At 46.4% G+C, this 18,679-nt stretch overlaps 6 protein-coding genes across 6 annotated transcripts; 2 read left to right on the top strand and 4 right to left on the bottom strand.

Moving 5' to 3' along the window:
* Positions 1-585: 585 nt before the first annotated feature.
* On the bottom strand, positions 586-1,380 carry PAAG_06646 (hypothetical protein; the record flags this gene model as incomplete). The annotated part of the gene is made up of 3 exons (XM_015845953.1): positions 586-1,052; positions 1,128-1,216; positions 1,274-1,380. 3 exons carry the CDS (start codon positions 1,378-1,380, stop codon positions 586-588), a joined length of 663 nt encoding a protein of 220 aa, XP_015700179.1.
* Positions 1,381-3,121: 1,741 nt separating this feature from the next.
* PAAG_12252 (hypothetical protein) lies at positions 3,122-3,457 on the top strand (the record flags this gene model as incomplete). Its single annotated transcript, XM_015847766.1, has 1 exon — positions 3,122-3,457. One exon carries the CDS (start codon positions 3,122-3,124, stop codon positions 3,455-3,457), a length of 336 nt encoding a protein of 111 aa, XP_015702616.1.
* Positions 3,458-4,766: 1,309 nt separating this feature from the next.
* PAAG_06647 (hypothetical protein) lies at positions 4,767-6,674 on the bottom strand (the record flags this gene model as incomplete). The annotated part of the gene is made up of 1 exon (XM_002791431.1): positions 4,767-6,674. The coding sequence occupies one exon, from the start codon at positions 6,672-6,674 to the stop codon at positions 4,767-4,769; it is 1,908 nt and encodes a 635-aa protein (XP_002791477.1).
* A 2,032-nt stretch (positions 6,675-8,706) lies between these two features.
* On the bottom strand, positions 8,707-10,951 carry PAAG_06649 (hypothetical protein; the record flags this gene model as incomplete). Its single annotated transcript, XM_002791433.1, has 2 exons — positions 8,707-10,065; positions 10,142-10,951. 2 exons carry the CDS (start codon positions 10,949-10,951, stop codon positions 8,707-8,709), a joined length of 2,169 nt encoding a protein of 722 aa, XP_002791479.1.
* An 82-nt stretch (positions 10,952-11,033) lies between these two features.
* On the bottom strand, positions 11,034-11,962 carry PAAG_12253 (hypothetical protein; the record flags this gene model as incomplete). Its single annotated transcript, XM_015847767.1, has 3 exons — positions 11,034-11,451; positions 11,517-11,575; positions 11,666-11,962. The coding sequence occupies 3 exons, from the start codon at positions 11,960-11,962 to the stop codon at positions 11,034-11,036; spliced, it is 774 nt and encodes a 257-aa protein (XP_015702617.1).
* A 3,722-nt stretch (positions 11,963-15,684) lies between these two features.
* Positions 15,685-17,935, top strand: PAAG_06651 (G2/mitotic-specific cyclin-B; the record flags this gene model as incomplete). Its single annotated transcript, XM_015845954.1, has 4 exons — positions 15,685-15,733; positions 15,793-16,994; positions 17,055-17,594; positions 17,672-17,935. 4 exons carry the CDS (start codon positions 15,685-15,687, stop codon positions 17,933-17,935), a joined length of 2,055 nt encoding a protein of 684 aa, XP_015700180.1.
* Between the last annotated feature and the right edge of the window lie 744 nt (positions 17,936-18,679).

An 18,679-nucleotide genomic window follows, 5' to 3' on the forward strand; every position in this document is an offset into this window, starting at 1 on the left:
ATGACGACCTTCTTGGGATACAAGTTTTAACAACAGAGCGCACTTCTACAGATGGGGCTACATACTTAGGTAAATAGCAGATCTCGAATAGCACATAACAATGCTGTGGTTTAATATGGAATTTCCCCCACAGTAAGAACAAACCTCCTAGATAACAGTTCATCAGGAGCAGTTCAATACTATCCCATAGAGCCTCAACAGCGCACAGCCTTGAGCTCTGAATCGATCGGGCTCCATATTCACCTGCTGTACGTATCTGGCTCTGTGGGTAACTGGGGACAGATGTCCGCCCGCCGCGATCTTGACAGATCTGCAGAGGTAACATATTTTATGACCCAGCCCGGGACCCAGCTCAACGGGATCGACATAGGGTAAACCTGAGGTATGTAGCACAGAATAGTGATCCTGCTGCATATGAACAACAGTTGATTGTATCTCATGATGTTGCTAGATTTAAATATAATTAACGAAATATTCCGAGAACGAAGAAAATGCCCAGGAAACTCAAAGGACCAGCACATCTGAATCGCGGCGGAAGATATCATTGAAAACTTTTTTTTTTAATTGGGTGTGTGCTCTTCTCTTCTACCACTTTACTCTGAATTTTGTACAGTCGTCTTGAGCGCCACGTGCAGCAACCGGCATAAGGACAGGCTGATGATTGGCTGCGGCGGCCATTGTACAAACTCGGTAGAAGCCTGGCTTCTCAAGACCTTTGTCCAGAGTCGCGGAGAGAATGCCGTCTCCATTAGCCTTGTTTCTAATGCCCTTGAACCAAATTGGGTTGCTCGCATCGAGAGGTGTCTGCGGGTTAATTTTGTCTCCCAAAAACTGGACCGTGACATGTAGGTGACCTTCAATGAGGCCTTTTTCATTTACTAGCTGTGGTGCAGCGAAATATGTCTCAGCGGGATTTGTGAAGTAACCTGTTGCAAGGTTTGTAACTCGGATCCTAAATTCAATTGGTTTGTTGACTCTGACGATGTCATCTGGGGCGGGAGTCAGGATGATGGAGGAAACCATATTGTCGACCGATGGAATGGCACCCATGGCTGATAGTAACATTAGTACATATGAGGGCCATGGCCGATATTCTCAGCATCCAAGTATAGTCGAGGAACACTTACGAATGCCGTTGCAGGATCCTTCATTGATCTGCAGTCCGTTCGTTCGGGGACCCCGTGGGGCGCAAAAATTGATATGGTTGTTCTGCGCCCTGTTCACCAGTTAGATGCCTCCCTGGGAATCTCCACAAACCATCTAACTTCCATACCTAAATAGGTATATTGCAGCTAAATATGCTTTGGGGTACTTACATTCGAGAACACGCGTATCCCTCACTCTTCTTTTCGGGGCTCCATCCGTTCGATCGACTTGCATTTTGAATAGACCTTTGAGATAGCAGAAGAGTTTTTTCACTCTCCAGTAATCTTCTACCGTTGGTATAACCTGGGCAACTCGGGTGGTCCTCTTTGGTTTGCCCTGACACATTGCCAAATAAACAGGCTGCGGAAGCCCAAATTGATATAAAGATCCTCAAATTCATACTGTTCACAATCCAGCTGTAGCTGCACAACCAGTGAATAGTGAAGATGAATGGCAGAGCAGTCTGTACATATATATGGCCTTTTGTTAAAATGAGGCCAATTGGAGGGACCTTGTCAGGGGTAGCTGACAACGCACATTTGTGCACGGTGCATTATTAAAATATAACACTAACTACTAATTAGTTGAACTTTGTTCAGGGATATTTAAAAGCTTGACAAAGGGAAATAGGAGCCTGATATAGCAACAAAAATCCCAAACGGAATGTTTTTAGGGAGTGTAATGTATAGTAGGCATCCCCCACGATATGGTGCTTGGACTAGGCTTAGTTCCCGCCTGCAACAGATGAGGCCGTTCAGTAGCATCTAGATTTCTATGCAAGTTATGGGTGCCATGGTTGCCATTTAGACAAAAGAATTTTTGTGATCCAGTAGAAGCGTTAAGTGAGACTTGATGTCAGTTATAGTTTGTTACTGCATCCCAACTTTTTGAGGGTTAGACTGTGCAACCATCTTGCAAAAACTGGTCAACTTCTGCAACCAAACTGCCATGTTGTCTATCACAACGCCACATAACGTGGATGTTGATGACAGCTTCTGAAAAAGACCTTCTAAATAACCAAATAGAGCACCAAACATACCACCAAGTGTGCTAAACACAATCCTCAGGCATTCAACACAAAGTCAAGCAAAGGTTATGAAGTACTTTCTCATGCTCAATCTTCCTGGACATATGTGCACAAAACCTGATTGTCTGGTTAAGTTTGAACACAGCCTGTAATGAAGGAAAAGCAACCCCTCCTTGCGTGCAGCTTGCCTGATGACATGACGGTGGGGGCACAGGTAGATGAAGATTGTGTAACTTCAATACCTGAATATGGATAGTTTCTTGATTTCAGATTCTTGCTGTAAATACCTAAAACCAGTCAGCACAGTGAGACGTGAAAAAAAGTCGCGGAAAACACCAACTCAAGTCCCATTCTCTCAGTCATGAATAAAAGCTGTCTTGGAGGTGGAAATCCAAGTAGTTAGTCAGCCCGTCTATAGGATTGACAGACAGCAATAAGAAATGTTAAGAAGAAAAGACAAGAGAAGTGAACAAGTTGCACAGTTGCATCTCAGAGAAAATGGTTGAATGTGGGGATGTTGGTTAACTTAGTTACATCAGCGACCCTCACATCTTCCACTGTGAAATTTCTATCCTTCCAGTCTTTGTTAAATTTTGTTGCGTATTTCGTCGGTACCTTTCTACTCCGAAGACAGCACATGCCTTGTTGATAAAAAAAAAAAATAAATAAATAAATAAAAACCAATACGGGGCACACTTCCTTGACAGGCTTATACTCAAATTCAACCAAACCCAACATTATATCAACATAGGACTCTCGTCTCGAATCATCGACCCCCTTTATATTGGCCCCTGTTAATCTTTACAGACATCGCAATGACCGTCATCTCTTCCCCACCACCAAAGGCTCAAGCAGTGATTTAGCGCTAACCCCGTTGCTTCTGCCCTCTTTCCACGATTCGCTGCCTAGGAGCACCCAATCCAATCTCCCCACGAGCAGGCGTTGGCCATGGATACGGAACAGCAGAAAATAATTGCGTATATAACGCCTGCTTCCATCGACCAAGATGGTCATTACGGGCGAAGCTTGAGTTGGCTTAGGTACAGGGCTCGTGGTGGATTCCCAACGATTACTCGCGAGTCTGGCTGCGGGGTTAAATATGAGGATGACTCCTTGGATTCTGTTGATGCGACTGGCAGCGGCGGTAATTTTGAGAGTGATTGCGGCAGACTGGGAAGTGGGTTTCAAATCGATGTCTGCGGTCAAGCAGAGCGACAGCGCCAAAAGGTGGTCCAAGAAAAATTTTATCTCCGCACTTTTTTCGTCGGGGGGTTGAGAATATGACTCTAAAGAGGGAGGTTTTGTCGTGGCAAATACGAGACGCACTCTCCTCTCCAGGCATGCGGTAGTTTCGTGCCAGTCCTCTGTACCACATACCTCCTATCCCCTCCCGTGAGCAGGCACTCCATATTGAACACGGCTAGTTAGCAATAGAACCGGTGCTACTCTCCCTTCAACCTATAGCGGAGATTGTTATCCAAATATCTTGGCCTCACGCCCTTTCTCTGGGGGCGATAACCGTGAGGGCCCGCTGGCAATAGAGGCAAAAGAAATTTCAATGTCTCGGCAAAACGAGAAATGTTGAAAACCCTTGCGACCATTTTAAAATGGAACTGCCAGTAAGTCTCCAGGTTAACGGGGGTTTTGAAAGATGAGATGAATGTTCATTACGTTCAAAAAATATTCAATTCTTAAATCCGGCCGTCCGCCGAAAAATAAAAAAAAAAAAAAAAAAATGAAAGAATGACAAACAGTTCATGAAGATCAAAGGAAAGAAAGAAAAAAGCAAGCGAATAAAACAGTTGGATGCAATCAAATCTTGCATGCTTGGCTACCACTGTTGATGCCACATGTAATAAAAGATATCCATGCATACAACAGACTGACGAACCCCAACGAATATGAGCAAACTGCCCTGGACCGGGATACAGTTGATCCAGAATACATGAAGTTGGTTCGAATTGCTTGAAATCTCTTTTACTCTTTGTGGGACCGGATTCCTTGTTGCCATCCAAGAAGGAGAGTTGAATAACATTTGATTCTCCTTCTGATTTGGCAGTCGTCTCGGGTCCAACGTGCGGCAGCGAGGCTGATATTTACAGAGCAGCAGTGTTGACTGGGTTCCGACTGGGCGGTTGATAAATATTTACGGAGGTTGTAATCGGTGGTTGGCCAGGAAACAAGTGTTTTGCGATCCTTTTTTATTGGTCCGTAGTTTAATTAAGAATGGCGCTAGTAAAATCATATCCATGGGTTATTTTAGCTTGGCGCGGAACGCTTAATATAAGCCCATTAAGGTTTGGCCGTAGGCCGGAGTGGAGAGAATAGACTCAGAGAATTAGATGTTTGTAATCGATATGAAGTGGGATAATGAGAGAGGTAGCTCTGGTTTATAAACTTGAGTGATGTCTATGAAGCATATATATATATATATATATGTGTGTGTGTGTGTGTGTGTTTTGGTTCGAAAAAACCCGTCATGTTTTTCTTGGCGATAATATATAGTTAGAGAACTTTCAAGATTAAGACAACTACGGATATTCATTTCACATCCAATGCACCAAACTCTCATTTGAAATATTGTTACATGCTATCAAAGCCCAAGCAACACCTCCCAATCTGGCGTCACCACAAATTTCCCGGTAACTTGCGACATCGCCCATACCAGCGTCTCCCCTGGCTCCTCCAAAGTCCCACCATCTTCCCCAGACACCTTGGGATTCCCCTCCGACGCCACAATCGCATCCTGAAGGAAATCCACGTCACTCCCCTTAGTCAGATCAAAGCTGATCCCGCCCCAATCTATTGTTGCCCTCCCGGACTGGTGGATGTTTAGCTTGCCCACCCGGCCTGGTGGGAGGGAGGAGTTGACCGCTGTAATAAATTGTGAAACGCCGTTGGTATTGTTGTTGATGACCGAGGTAGGTTTAAGGATGGCGAGGCTGTCTGTGTTTTCTCTTTTAATCGAGGGTATGGCTGGATTCTGGGTTGTTGTTTGTGCACCGGTTTCAACTACATCTTGGTCCGTCGCATCTACAGCCCGTGTTTGCGCAATAAGATTGGGTGTCATGGGCGGAAATTGGATAAGGAAAAGCCGCCCAGAGCGCTCATCCTTCGGAGCTTCAAGAGCTTTAGCCTCATCTTCCCGGCCAGCTGCTTCCTCTCCTTCCGCCGGTTTATCGTGGGTGGTTATTGTTCCCAACGCCTGCCTGATATGTTCTATATCCTGCGCGTGAAGGTCCCACTCTTGCCGCTCTTCCTCCGTCTGCAATTTGCTTCTCGGATCCTGGATAGCGACCCTCTTCTTCTTTGTTTTTGGTTTTGGGGGAGCGGATGTTAAAGCGCTGTCGTCCGTGGCTTGCGGTATAGTGTCGACCATAAGCACATCCCCATCCTCAGTAGGCTCCTGTTTAATTCGCACTTCTCTCTGCGCTGCACGGCCCAGAGCTTTCTCCGAAGTAATTTCAACTTCCTCTTCACTCTCAATTACACTATCTGCGTCTTCATCCTCACTCTCCTGCACAAACAAGCTCTCATCCCCTCCATGCTTCTCCTTCGCCTTTGCCTTCGCCTGCCTCCTCAGCTCCGCTGACTTATGCGAGCTCGCATCCGTGTTAACACCAACAGACCTCTCCTGGTGTTCCTGTCTCTCAACCCGAATAGGCCTCAACCCTCTCCCCGATCCCCCAGACACAGACCCCTTAGCCGGCATTTTCCTCTTCCCCTCCTCTAACTCCACATTATCTCCCCACCCCGCTTCCTCCTCTTCATCACTAATAATATTAATCTGCTCAATGCTAAACCTCGGTCCCCCATCGCTCTCCTCGTCTGACGAAACATCTCTACTTTCTCCCTTTCCACCCTCCTCACTCTTAGCTGTGACAAGCCCATGCACCCTCTCGGCTCCCGATCGACCGCCATTACCAAACTTCAGTCTACCCCCTCCAAACCCACCTCCTCCACGACCCCGCATCGAGATGCCCGATCCTAACAGTCCTGAGCCATCTCCACCAGAAATCACCCCTCCCCTCCCTCTCCCCCTCCCCCTCCCTCTATCCCTATCCACACCTCTAGCCCTAGCCTCCGCACTCCGCATCGCAGCCACCTCCCTCACCTTCTCCTGCATCCTCTCCGCCTCCCGCCTCTCTAACGCCTCGCGCTCCGCTTTACCCTTCCTCGCCACCGCACGCGGCTGATAGCGCAGTGTCGGTTTGGGCACCGTGCCGTCTGGATTTAGGGGAACGAGGGAGCCGGTTGGTGCACGCTTTTTGAGCGATTGGAGGCGTTGGACGCTGCCGCGGGTTGTTGGTGTGGCGCTGGCTGAAGGTGCATTTCGAGAACGCGGTTCACTGAGATTGGAGCCTATTGGGGCATTGTTCGGGTTTGTGGTTGTGTTTGAAGGGCCTGAAGTGGATGTGGCAGAGGAGCTGTCGGTGGGGCCGGCGGTGCGGCGCGAGAAGGCAGCGGGCCGCCCGCGAGTGTTGGTGGACTTTGGAGGCATGGTTACGTCTGTAGGGGATGTTAGAAACCGTGCGAGTGGTGCGCTTGTTTCAATTGCTTTGTAGATTTGATTATTTGGGGTGGTGAGAATGCTCTGTACTATTGCCTGCCGTGTTGGTCATCGATGATGGCGCATGATTGGGGTGAGTCTTTTTCGCACTGGGCAATTTTCAATATACTGGAATTAAGGATTATAAAGGTGCATCCATTCACTGCCTTAATAAGGAGCACAGGGGGGATATGACAATGAGCAAGTATTTAGAGATGAGAAGTGCAATTCGTCGTCGTACGTTGCTGTCTGTATCTTCCATTCATTCGGTTTCTTGATAAATCATTTCTTTGGGGGATCTGAAAGCTGCCTCGGAGTTTCATTATTCCGCCACTCAACAATTAAAATTTCCACTAGGCTATCTATGGTTTAGCTTGTTTCGATCCAAAGCCTGCAGGATCCGCGCTTTCCAAATGGAGCCACCAAGCAGCCTTCCAGTTAGATCTTTGAAGCTGAAGAGGTAAATTATCAAGTCATGTATTGTTCAAGGATATGCTTGGTCCGGTCCGCAGAATGAAGCAAATCATATATATAAGTAAATTCTTATTTTGCTACCTAGGTAATAAGAATACAGACGCAGGTGAAAAACAGTACTAACTTTGAAAAAGCAAAATCGCGGAGAGGAAAAAAGAAAGAAAAAAAGAAACATTACAAAGAGAAAAAGTCGAGATAAAAGGGAGTGAACAATAAAAAGACATGTACTGCGTGCAATTTAATTTCAAACAATGAATTGTTCAATACAGGGAGAAAAGGAGATAGGGATAAGTGAGAGGAATTTGAGAGATAATATAAGTGTATGTATCATCCTGATGGCAAAGAACAACGTAGCAAGAAGCAAGGGAATAGGATGACTGGATTTTATCTCTCTTCGGCGTAGAAATGACTGATTCAGGGAGAAGGGGAATGGGTTGATGGGGCTTTTGTTTTGTCCTCTCCTGCCGCAGATAATTTGATTTCAATATCCTTCTCTCGTGTATAGAAATTGTCTCTCTGTTGCATTTTGCACAATTGCTTTTAGTGCTGCGGGCTAATCTCAAACACACAGTCCAACAATATCCCGCGGTCAAGAAGGATAAGTGTTGCGCCATGATGTAATAGACAAGGCAGTGCTCACAAACCTGACTGGTCATGAATGCCTGGCTACACTGCCTCAGTTGATCAACACAGAAAAAGGAAAAAAAGGAGAGAGGAAAGGGTGGGCAACAACAAAAAAGAAAACAAGATACACAAAGTTAAAATTCAAACATTTAAACACTAAAATCAAGTGGAAAACCCCTCGAAAGCAAATATAACCATGATAAACATTTGCACGCAGAAATTCAAAAACTCCCGGCATTCACTCAAGGAAATAATCGCTCGCTAAAAGAGAGAGAGAAAAAAAGAAATATAGATATGTCCGTTGCACAAGAAGAGAAAAGACCAATGGAAACGAAGAAATAGGTTTGGGCAGAAAGAGTTACGAAAGATATTGAATATGAACGGAGGTTCCAGATGGGAGACTTGGGTGAGATAAAACGCGCAAGCAAGTTACGTATGATGAAACGAGCAAAAGTGTCGATAGCATTGGTGGTGGTCAAGTTCTTGAAACGGGAGGAAATTCGTGGGAAAATAAATCCAGAGGACGTTAACCCCCGCGAAGAGTCCCCGAGTAGGCTTTGTAATAATTCTTAATGAGGAGAAAGAATCAAAAGGCCATTAGTGGGGGGGGAAATAAAATAAAATAACAATGCCGGCAGGGTTGGACGGAAATTTGTATGCTGGTAAGGAGAGGTGGGACTAAACGTGTGTATGGTGTGGTGGATTTGGGGTGACAAGACAGGGAGGGATATTTCACTCGAACAATTCAATTTGTAACCGTGAAAAAATGCTGGGAGAAGAAATCGGGCTGTTGCGCACGGGCGAGAGTAACACTGGCGCTCGTGCCACTAAAGGTCAAGCGAGACCTCACATTCAGCGACACCGTTCTTAGGGAAAATCATTTGTTCTATCCCGTTTTCTTTCTTTTCTTGTTTTTATCAGAGACGCTGGAAGACGCCGTAGAAGCTGCCAGGGTTGGTGGGGCAGGAGGCTGGAGCCCTTCAGTCCCCAAGGGGGGAGCGGCAGTGTAACCGCCAGGGGGAGCAACAGCAGTAGCTGCAGCAGCCTCATTCTTCTTTACTGGAACTCCCATATGGCGACCATATCTGCCCTTACGGCCATTGCCCTCATCCTCGCTAATACAACCTTCAATGCCAATACCAGCATCTTTGCATCTTTGGCAAGGACGTTGGCGATCGCAACCCTTCTTGCTTTTGCGGCATCGCTGGCAACGAGGCTTGGTGGACAAGTCCTCTTCATCGGCGCCAAGTTGGTGCTGGAAGTTTACTGCAGAGGTTGACATTTTACGTGATGAGGAAGGGTTGGCCATGGGAGGAAGCGCGGTCGGAACTGCAAGTCCTTGGTTACTGTTGCTGTTGCTGTTGTTTGCCAGGGTCTTGTTTTTGCGGACAGTTGTGGCGGGGCGATTTTTAGGCTTAGTGGTTTTGGACGACGAGCTTGCTTTGGTATTTGATGCCTTAGGGGCTGTCGAGTTTGATGCCTTGGTCTTCGGACGCTTGGCCTTAGGGGCAGAGTCCTCGTAAGTCGCGTCGCCATCATGTTCGCTTTTGATAGTGGCTTCATGCTTAGGTTTCTGATATTCAGCGTCGAAGTCATCGCTGCTTGGGTCGCTGCTGTCGCAGCTGGGGAGGATTTCATCTAAGTTTTTGTGGTGCTTCCTGATGAATCCTGGAGGGAGTATAGGGCTGGAATCCAATTTGTGCCTCGAGCGTGGAGGAAGGTCATCATCATCTTCGCTGGCCTCTGCATCTGTAGTGGCTCCTGTCGATGACGAAGCATCAGCAGCACCACTGAATGCGTCGTCAATAGTAGAGGCAGACATACGCCCATGAGAAAAGTTGGAGACGTCTCCAAGTCGAATCAACTGCATAGCAACATCTTCGTCAGAGATGCAGCTCGCAATTGTCGGATCTGGAGTCGGGAGTATGCCATGACTATTGGAGCGACAGGCAAAGTTTCCGAATCCGCCAACAGACTGTGTGCTTGTGCGATCGCGGAGTCTATGGCTATGCTGAGCATTACCGGGCGTAGCATATGCGCTGCTTATAGGTGTGCTATACCCGTAGGGTGTGTCATGACGTCCATAACTTTGGGGGGAGGGAATGGGCTGTTGTGCTTGGTAGGGACGTTGGGCGGGTCTTGCGAAAGGGGAAGGGGCCTCCTGTATGGTTGATCGTCGTTGCGGAGATATCGACGATGTTGAGGTGGTCAAAGGAACCTGAGGAGGCACAAACAGAGGTAGTTCCTAAAGTAACAGTAAAGAGTTAACTACTGCTGTTGCTCAAGAAGCACTCGCAGGAAGGTGATTCGAGAACTCTTACCGAACTCTCAAACTTAGGACGTTTTCTTCTGCCATCTTGCAGTATATTATCCATGCTGATCTCAGAGCTAGCAAATTGTTCGCTTCTAGCTTTCTTTGATCCTGTCATGGATCCGTGATCGTCATCGTTATCGCTGTAAGGGACTACAGCGTCGTCATGAAAACTGCCATGGCTGCTTGACCCACGGCTCTTGTTTCCAGAGCGAGAAGAAGCCTTTTGAGCAGAAACACTGCGGCGACCTCGACCAGCAGGGGAAATACTTCGTTTCCTGGCAATTCTCGAGGGTGGTCGGGAAGGCGATTGGCCATAATCGAGAGCCTGAGCAGGCTGCTGCAACTGAGGTTGAAACGGCTCACCAAGATTAGGTCGCCGACAATTGTTCATATGACCATAATATGCCGGTGTACTATAATTATCGGAATAACTATGGCAAGGGATGACTCTGACATATACCGTCATGTTGTTCCGTAGATTCTCATAGCGTGCGATGAGCGTGTTGCCATTTTCATCCTCGAAGCTCACACCGCTTGCTGCACCTTCGTAGATGCCGTAAAAATTTTTGACCGTAGTGACGATCGAATCAGTGGTATCATGAGGAAATATCTGGACTCGCATGGGGATTCGTGCTCGAACCTTCGAGTTCTCATCTAAGAGAAGCTCGAAGGCAACATGCTTGGGTGATGGGCTGCATGGAGACGGCTGTTGGAAAACAGCGGCTCCGCAGTGACCATCAATGGCAGTGGAAACATTAGGTGGGGTAGAATAACCACCCTTATGTGTGGTTTGGTTCTGGGGGGTGGTAGAAGCCATGGTGTTCTCTGAGGATAGACGTGGTGGAGTTTCAAGGTACCCGCAGGACAGCGGACAGCAGAGCAAAAGTTGGATGCGACGGCTATCCGAAAGGAGACTCCTGAGTTCCGTCTATCTCATCACACCGTACCAAACTCCCCGATTGGAAGAATTGGCTAGAGTTGTGTAAGATCCCGACTGACTTAGAGGGGAGGTTAAGTGGTTTCAAAGAAATGGGGGTCGATTGCTGCGCAAGAGACGGAAGGAAAATATCAGACAAAGGTACCAAGAGTTTGTCTGCAGAGGAGAGAGGAGAAACGGTTAGTACCGTATAGATAAAAACGCACAATAGAGATAGAGGAATAGGCGCTGCGGAGATTGTGGGCTGTGAATGGGAAATACGGGTATGAATGGAAGTGTAGCCCAGGTGAGTTGGCAGTGTTTTAACACTGGGATTCGGGTAGCTAGCGGTAGGAGAAGGGAAGGGAATAGTGCAGAAGACAAGGGAGGGATAAAGGTACCTATAGTGAATCAAAGTAGCTTAAACAGAGTCGCAGATGTATGTTAAGGATGATTCCAAAGTAACACTGGTGATGATGAAGATTCACTGTGGTGGGTGATGACCTCGTTGGTCGAGAGGGCAGGCTGTCTGGTGCCAAATGCAGGTTAGCGATTGAGCGAGTCAAATACAGCAGCACAGACAGGGAAAAAGAATAGAATATACTACTTACGTACAAAGCGAGACGAGAGACGAACTAGAAGTTGCAAACCATCTACGGGGGTATGTTGAGAGGGTTGAAGGATGGAGGGTGTGAGGTTGTATGAAGGGTGAGGAGAATGTGAGGATTGTTGCCTGAGGCGAGGTTGAGTTGAGGTGAACAGACGAAAGCCAGGGTGGGTGAACGAAGTTGCGAACCCTGGGGGTTTCACACCAACGTGGGCTCGGTTCAGCGCAAATAAACTCCACCAGCCAGCCAGCCAGAGGAGCTTAAAGAATCCTGTTATTTCTACTATACGCCTGGTTTTATCCATTGCCTTCCATGTATGTAGTATTTGGCGGGGATTTGCTCCCGTCGTCGCTGTTTCATCCTTCAAACTCCTCCGCAGTTATCCAGCGCATATCGCACTGTCGCAGGAAGAACAGCAATATTTGTACCTACTATTCCATCCTGCCGGATGTCAATTTATCAAAATATTACGGCTATCTGGTTTCTGCCAACCAATTCACTCTCTAAGGTCAACGCGACAGTTAATACATCCGTTGGTTTGGGTGCTGGTCGTTGTCAGCGCATATGCATTCTCTCCAGCTAAGCGAATACAAAAGCCCAAAAGAAGCAGAAAGAAGGAAATAGGAAGTATTAAAAATCTCCTCAGAATGCGACAGTTGACCCTGCTGGAGTTCCTCTATATAGGGATAGGGGAGATGCGTTGAGGAGAAGAAAGGGCAGCAGAAGGTTCTGATTGAGAGGTTCCATTAACTACCACCTTCACCTCTCAACTCCCCGCCTAAAAACTACATACTTCATTGGTGTGTCCAAGGTATTTGCGCAAGAGGAAAGAAGGGTCTCCACGCATATAAAGCCAAAGGGTTCTAGCCGGGTAAATGTTGTGTGCTCTTGGAGCCGTGATGGTAGTGGAATGAGGAGAAATGGGTCAACTGGATCCCTTGTTTTCGTTGGCGGGATTGATTTGCCTCCAGCTCCCGCGGTGGTGCGGTGGCCACGTCGAAGCAGTCAAATTTATGTATGTCACTTTTAGTCGGGCGCCCGTTCGCGAACCCTTTCCCCATGCCAATTATTTAAATGCGATCCTGGCTGACTGACGGTTGACAATGGCAGATCCAGAGAGTCCCATCTTTTTTCCCTTCCGCTCTCTTGATGATGGAAGCACGGATGGGATGGAATCCGGTTTTGTCAAGAATACCTCCATACCTATTTTTCCTTCTTCCAGTTTTGTATTGAGAGGAAAGTCCATGTTATTTTATTTGCTCTAACGTTGTATTAACCTATCATTTAGCTATGGAGAACCAGTGGTATTTGATTATAATTGAGATCCTTTTATGAATGGATGCACCCAAAGCAAGAAGGAGGGGGAAAAAAAGGAAGAGAAATGAGAGAGAAAACAGCCCGAATATCCAGCGGTTCAGACTACCCGAATGAATATCAGCCATGGCCCACTTACTATTTCATCAGCCCAGGCCAGCGCAAAAGCCAGCAGTTAAACAACGCCTGACTCTGGCCAATCACGAGAAACAGACATCCGGGCTGTCGCACTGCGAAATCTTCATCAATTTGTAAGTGTTCCATTAAAACTAGCATATTGGTGATAAACTATCATATCTTGAAATAATATATAAATTGATTTCATTCGTGTCTACAATGTATGTGCATACATATCTTTTGGCAAAGTGGAAGAAATTAATTATGTAGAGGGGATGGAGGGTGATTCGCAAGTATTTCGAGCGCAGATTCTCAACTAGTTAGCTCGTTGGTTTGACAGCAAAGGCCGGGATTAAATTATCGCATCCATCCTTGGGCACTCTGTTTTTCCGGACCATATTCTCTTCTCGAGCGATCTCGGAAGAAGAACTCTACTGCAGGAGAAGAGCATCCTTTACATATATACGGGGTAATTAGTTATGTCTTAGGACATGGATAATAGGAAAGACAGACAAGACATCGAGCCGACCTTAAGCATCCGCATGCGCCTGAAAAGAAGTATCACACAGAGCCGGCATGGTCAGCTGCGTATATTAACTATGTTTGATATAGTACATTTTTTCCCAATCAGATGCAATCGCTGTGTGCAAGGGTTGAGTGGCTCTTCCTCTGTCTATCCCCAGTAAAATTCGCAATCAATAATAATCACGAAACTGACACCTGGCACCGGGCGGGCATTTCTGCCCAGATTTCCTCTCTTCTGTTTAACTACCCCTCTGTCGCCGAGATAAGTAATCTAGGATTGGGTGAGGAGTGGTTTGTTCTGCTGAGGGAAAGGAAACATAGTTATACATAACCCCATCTTATTAAACCATCGTTTTTTTTAAAATTTTATTTTCTTTATTCTGCTACCCACATCGTCACATCTTTAAGTTGCATGTGCGTGTGAGACGTGAAATGAACTCCAATCCTGCCATCATTTCACGAATTGATTGGATCGCAAAGTCTGGGGTTCCTTCTCTCTTTCAATGGATTTAGTTAAAATAAATAGGATGGACGGAGACGACTCATCACCTCCTGTTCCTTGTTTTATCTTTATTTCCACACTATTTTGCTTGCTCCCACCAAAGGACGAATGGGTGTTTATCAGTCAAGAATTAAAGAGGAGGATTAGGCTAGCTGTGGTTATGCCGTAACAACTTTGTGGAGTTTTATTATGCGACATGTCGCCCATCGATGACTAGGGTGGAAGAGATGAACTGTTGGGACCGTCAACAGATTAGACCAAGAGGCGACTTTGACTTGCACTGGGCTTGACTTGGCGGGTGATAATGTGTGCTGCTGTGGGCTTTCGGGTTTGTGGGCTTGTGGGCGGCTGTGCTGGCGAATAATGCCAGAATAAGAAGTTATGGGTCCAAACACGCTTTTTCCACATGGAGAAAACCATCAGGAAATCGGTTTGTTTTATTTGTTGTGCGGTGTTCGGAATATCGTATCTTGCGTTATGATCTAACGCCTGTTTGGCCGCCACAAATCAATGACGGGGATACTTTCTTGCCTGAAAATAATAACTTGGCTTTAGTGTTTCGAAAATTCCGAGAAGGTTTACGAATGGGCATGATCCCAAAGGTTGAATCAAGAACGGTTAATAATCCGATCGAGCGCTGAAACAGGATTGGATGATAACTTTGGCATCGAACGCATCGAACCGGACCCATATAGTAGGTATCTTGCAGTATGCAGAGGCCTTTAGAGCTCATCATTATAGAATTTAGCAATGTTTCCACACCTGCTAGGGAGAGATGTATGGTGTATCTTGACGCAAATTCACATCGAATGGAAGGGTAAAACTTTCTCCCAGGTTTGCTTCGATGGGCCTGCCGTCGAGGAATGGCCAAGTTTGGCCAAGTCACGTGGGCTGGCGTTGCGGCGTGTTCACATTCACGCGAGGATGCAAACTATTCAAATACGATTCATTCGCTACCACCAGCGATCGCATAAAGCAGAAGGGCTAATAATTGAGGTCGCATTAATGTTTTGAATACCATTTAGTTTTGTATGTTCAGAAACAAGGCATAATTAGACATTCACTACGCAAGAAGTACTTTTCAACAAGGATCGGAAGACGTGTTATGGAGCTCTTGTATATTGACGTAATCATTTTCTCTTGGCTCGCGTGCGCTTTTACCCGCCGCTAATCAATATCGAGACTAGCTTTGTTTATCGCTCCTGGCATCAACAAATCAACAAACGAAACATCGCAACAACCGACAAAAACAACAACAACAACAAGCGCCAGCAACAACATTTCCTCTGGTCCCGGCAACTGACCATCTGATTACCATCAACTACCTTACTCGCTCTATTTAATGGCTGAGCGTTGCTGATTCCTCCTTTCCTGGACGTGCCGGTCCAATTTCTCTCAATTGGCACTGCCTTCTCCGAATTTGGACGAGAGCATCCAGGAGAGCCCAGATACAGCCCTCGAAATCCCCCGCTGTCTAGGTGGATGTAAACATTGCCACTCCTCTTTGTGGCCCATTTGACATAGATATATCAAGTACCATATCTTTTACCACTCGTATCAACGCAAATATGGATGCAAAGGTATCGGGATCATCGCCTGTTCCTCTTGCCCCTTTTGGTGTATATAGCGTTGATGTCACCATTTTACCCCATTGTTTTGACTGAATCTTGACGTAGATTCACCTTTTGCTGATGACTATTTCTCTATCCAGCCTCAGCGACTTAGTCGTCCTCTTCGTGTACGGGGCGATGAGAATCTCGCACCCGCCGTCAACGCTGCCGGGAAAACCCTCCACCACCGCAACAAATCAACTCCGTCTTTGTCAACGTTGGCTGGACCCAATGGGGTGAAAAACACTGTTAAACGCACTGCATTCGGGGATGTTAGCAATACAGTAAATGCTACGCGATCAATCAAAGATGATACATCCGTGGCTTCCAAGGGTCTATTGGGAGTCGTTGAGAAACCAACCGCCTTTTCTCGACCAACACAACGGCCTTTATCGGTTTCAGGTGCTAAATTTGCCCTTGTCAATACCAATGTGATCGATCCAACTGTGAAGAATTCTTCTTTGGATAAGCTGAAGGCTAATCCCCGGAAAGCCTCTAGCAAACGCAATACCGTGTTCAAAGACCTCGAATTGCCTTCTGTGGTGGAGTCCGAACCTATTAGTTCTCAGAGCCACAAGGCTCAAGTCAAGGACACGGAACCGATTGTCCAACCGGTTGAGTTGTTAGCACCTATCGCCAGTAAGAGTGCAGTAACGAATGTGAATCCGGTTAATGCTGCTGCGGTTAAGGCGGACCATCAGATGAAATCGGATCTGCAACATTCTTCTATATCTACTAGCTCCGATGATTCTCCTGCCTTGCGATCAGATGGAGTATATGTTGAAGAGAACGGCGAGATTAGAGTTTACTCGCGTCATGAGAATGCCGATGAAATGCCTGAGAAGCCAAAGCCTGTTTCCAAGACAAACCCGATCCTCACTAGCGAGCCGGAAGTGTTACCTACCAAAGGTGTCGTTACTGAACTCCGCACTATTCCCTCCGAGAATCCTTGCCCACCTCGCGTTAGGCACGATCATGTACAGCTGCCTTCAGAGCCGGAGGAATACTGGGACGAAGAGGACGAGGAAAACTTCGAGGAGGATGGTTATGTCACCGCTCGTTCCCATCGGTCTCGTGATAATACTACTGGGGGTGCAACTGCTCTTCTAATACCAAAAGTTACACAAAAGGTAAAGAGAGAGTTGGCCATTGCGAAGCAGGTTGTCGAAGAAACCCGCACACCAGAAGACATCGAGGACGAGGCCTGGGATACTAGCATGGTTTCCGAGTATGGAGATGATATATTCCAGTACATGAGGGAGCTTGAGGTAATTGTTCTTCAAGCTTATGGAATGTATTTTGTTGTAGTTAACTAACACAATTCCCAGATGAGACTCTTACCAAATGCCCATTATATGGATAATCAAGCGGAAATCCAGTGGTCAATGCGATCTGTACTTATGGACTGGCTTGTCCAGGTTCATCATCGATTCTCCTTGCTGCCAGAGACACTTTTCCTATGCGTTAACTACATTGATCGATTTTTGTCATGCAAGATTGTTTCCCTTGGCAAGCTGCAGCTTGTTGGTGCTACTGCAATTTTCATCGCAGCCAAGTACGAGGAAATCAACTGCCCGTCCCTCCAGGAAATTATCTACATGGTAGATAATGGGTATAGCGCGGATGAAATATTGAAGGCGGAACGTTTTATGCTCAGCATGTTGCAGTTTGAGCTAGGATGGCCTGGCCCGATGAGCTTTTTACGACGGATTAGTAAGGCAGATGATTACGACTTGGAGACCCGGACGCTGGCCAAGTACTTTCTGGAAATTACTATCATGGACGAGCGCTTTGTTGGTTGCCCTCCTAGCCTCACTGCTGCTGGTGCCCATTGTCTCGCGAGATTGATGTTAAGGAAGGGGAATTGGGTATGTCTCCTTCGCACGCACTACTGCAAAATGCTTCCCATTTCCGTTGCTGTTTCTATTCCTAACATCTTTTGTAGTCACCTGCGCACGTTCACTATTCGAATTATACGTACACTCAGCTGTATCCTCTTGTTTCACTGATCCTCGAATGCTGCGAGGATCCCTTGAAGCATCACTCTGCTGTTTTTGAGAAATATTCGGATAGGCGATTCAAACGAGCCTCTACATTTGTACAGGGCGAGATGATGAAGAACTTTAAACCCCCAGGAGTTGCCCGTGAGGGCTCTGCTGCCTATCCGATCAAACTTTTTGATAACCATTCCTCATGGCGCCGGCAGTAATCTGCTTCCAATACTTCTCATCCAATGTAGTCCCGATACCCGCAGCGAAAAAGTCGGCTCGTCTTTTTGTTTCGTCTCTAAAACACTACTCTCTCTATGAGGTTAACGATTAGATGAGCCCCTTCTCTCCTTTCCTCGTCAACTTCTCGTTATTTATTTTCCATTGATTTCTTTTGTTTTACCGATGGCAAGGCCGATATCTCCTACATTATACCCTCCTTTCAATCCCTTGCTATCCTGGCAACATTCGGCATCTCTTTTTCTATTCTTTTCCATTATAGCTGGCGTGCATAATGCGTATACAGGTTTAATACTGGGTTGATTGCAAAATTGGAAGCAAAGGAGTTAATTTCTAATTTTATAATGGTTTTAGTGACAGTGTTTCTTTGAGGTTCAAATCAAACAGGCAAGCAAGCGTCAATTTTCCTTTTTTGTGTTTCACACATCCGTTTCAACTACTACCCCCTCAATTGATTGATTCATTGCCATTTGGCTCTTCCCCAATCTGCATTCGCATCCGCTTGAGCTATTCTGGAGCATCAATTCGACTTCTCTGTGCACGGGACATTCGCTCGTTTTCTTTTCGTTCTCGTTTTGATCAAAAAGATATCCACACTCCTTAGACTTTGATGTTCTTTTTCTGTTTGAAACCCTTTGACTTTCTGCGAAAAATACACTCCCTCCCTTAGCCCTTTGAAATATTGTTTCTTGTTTTCCTCATTTTCTTTTATTGTGGATGACACG

The sequence above is a fragment of the Paracoccidioides lutzii genome (assembly GCF_000150705.2).
Source record: "Paracoccidioides lutzii Pb01 unplaced genomic scaffold supercont2.19, whole genome shotgun sequence".
In the NCBI taxonomy this organism is placed as follows: Eukaryota; Fungi; Ascomycota; class Eurotiomycetes; order Onygenales; family Ajellomycetaceae; genus Paracoccidioides; species Paracoccidioides lutzii.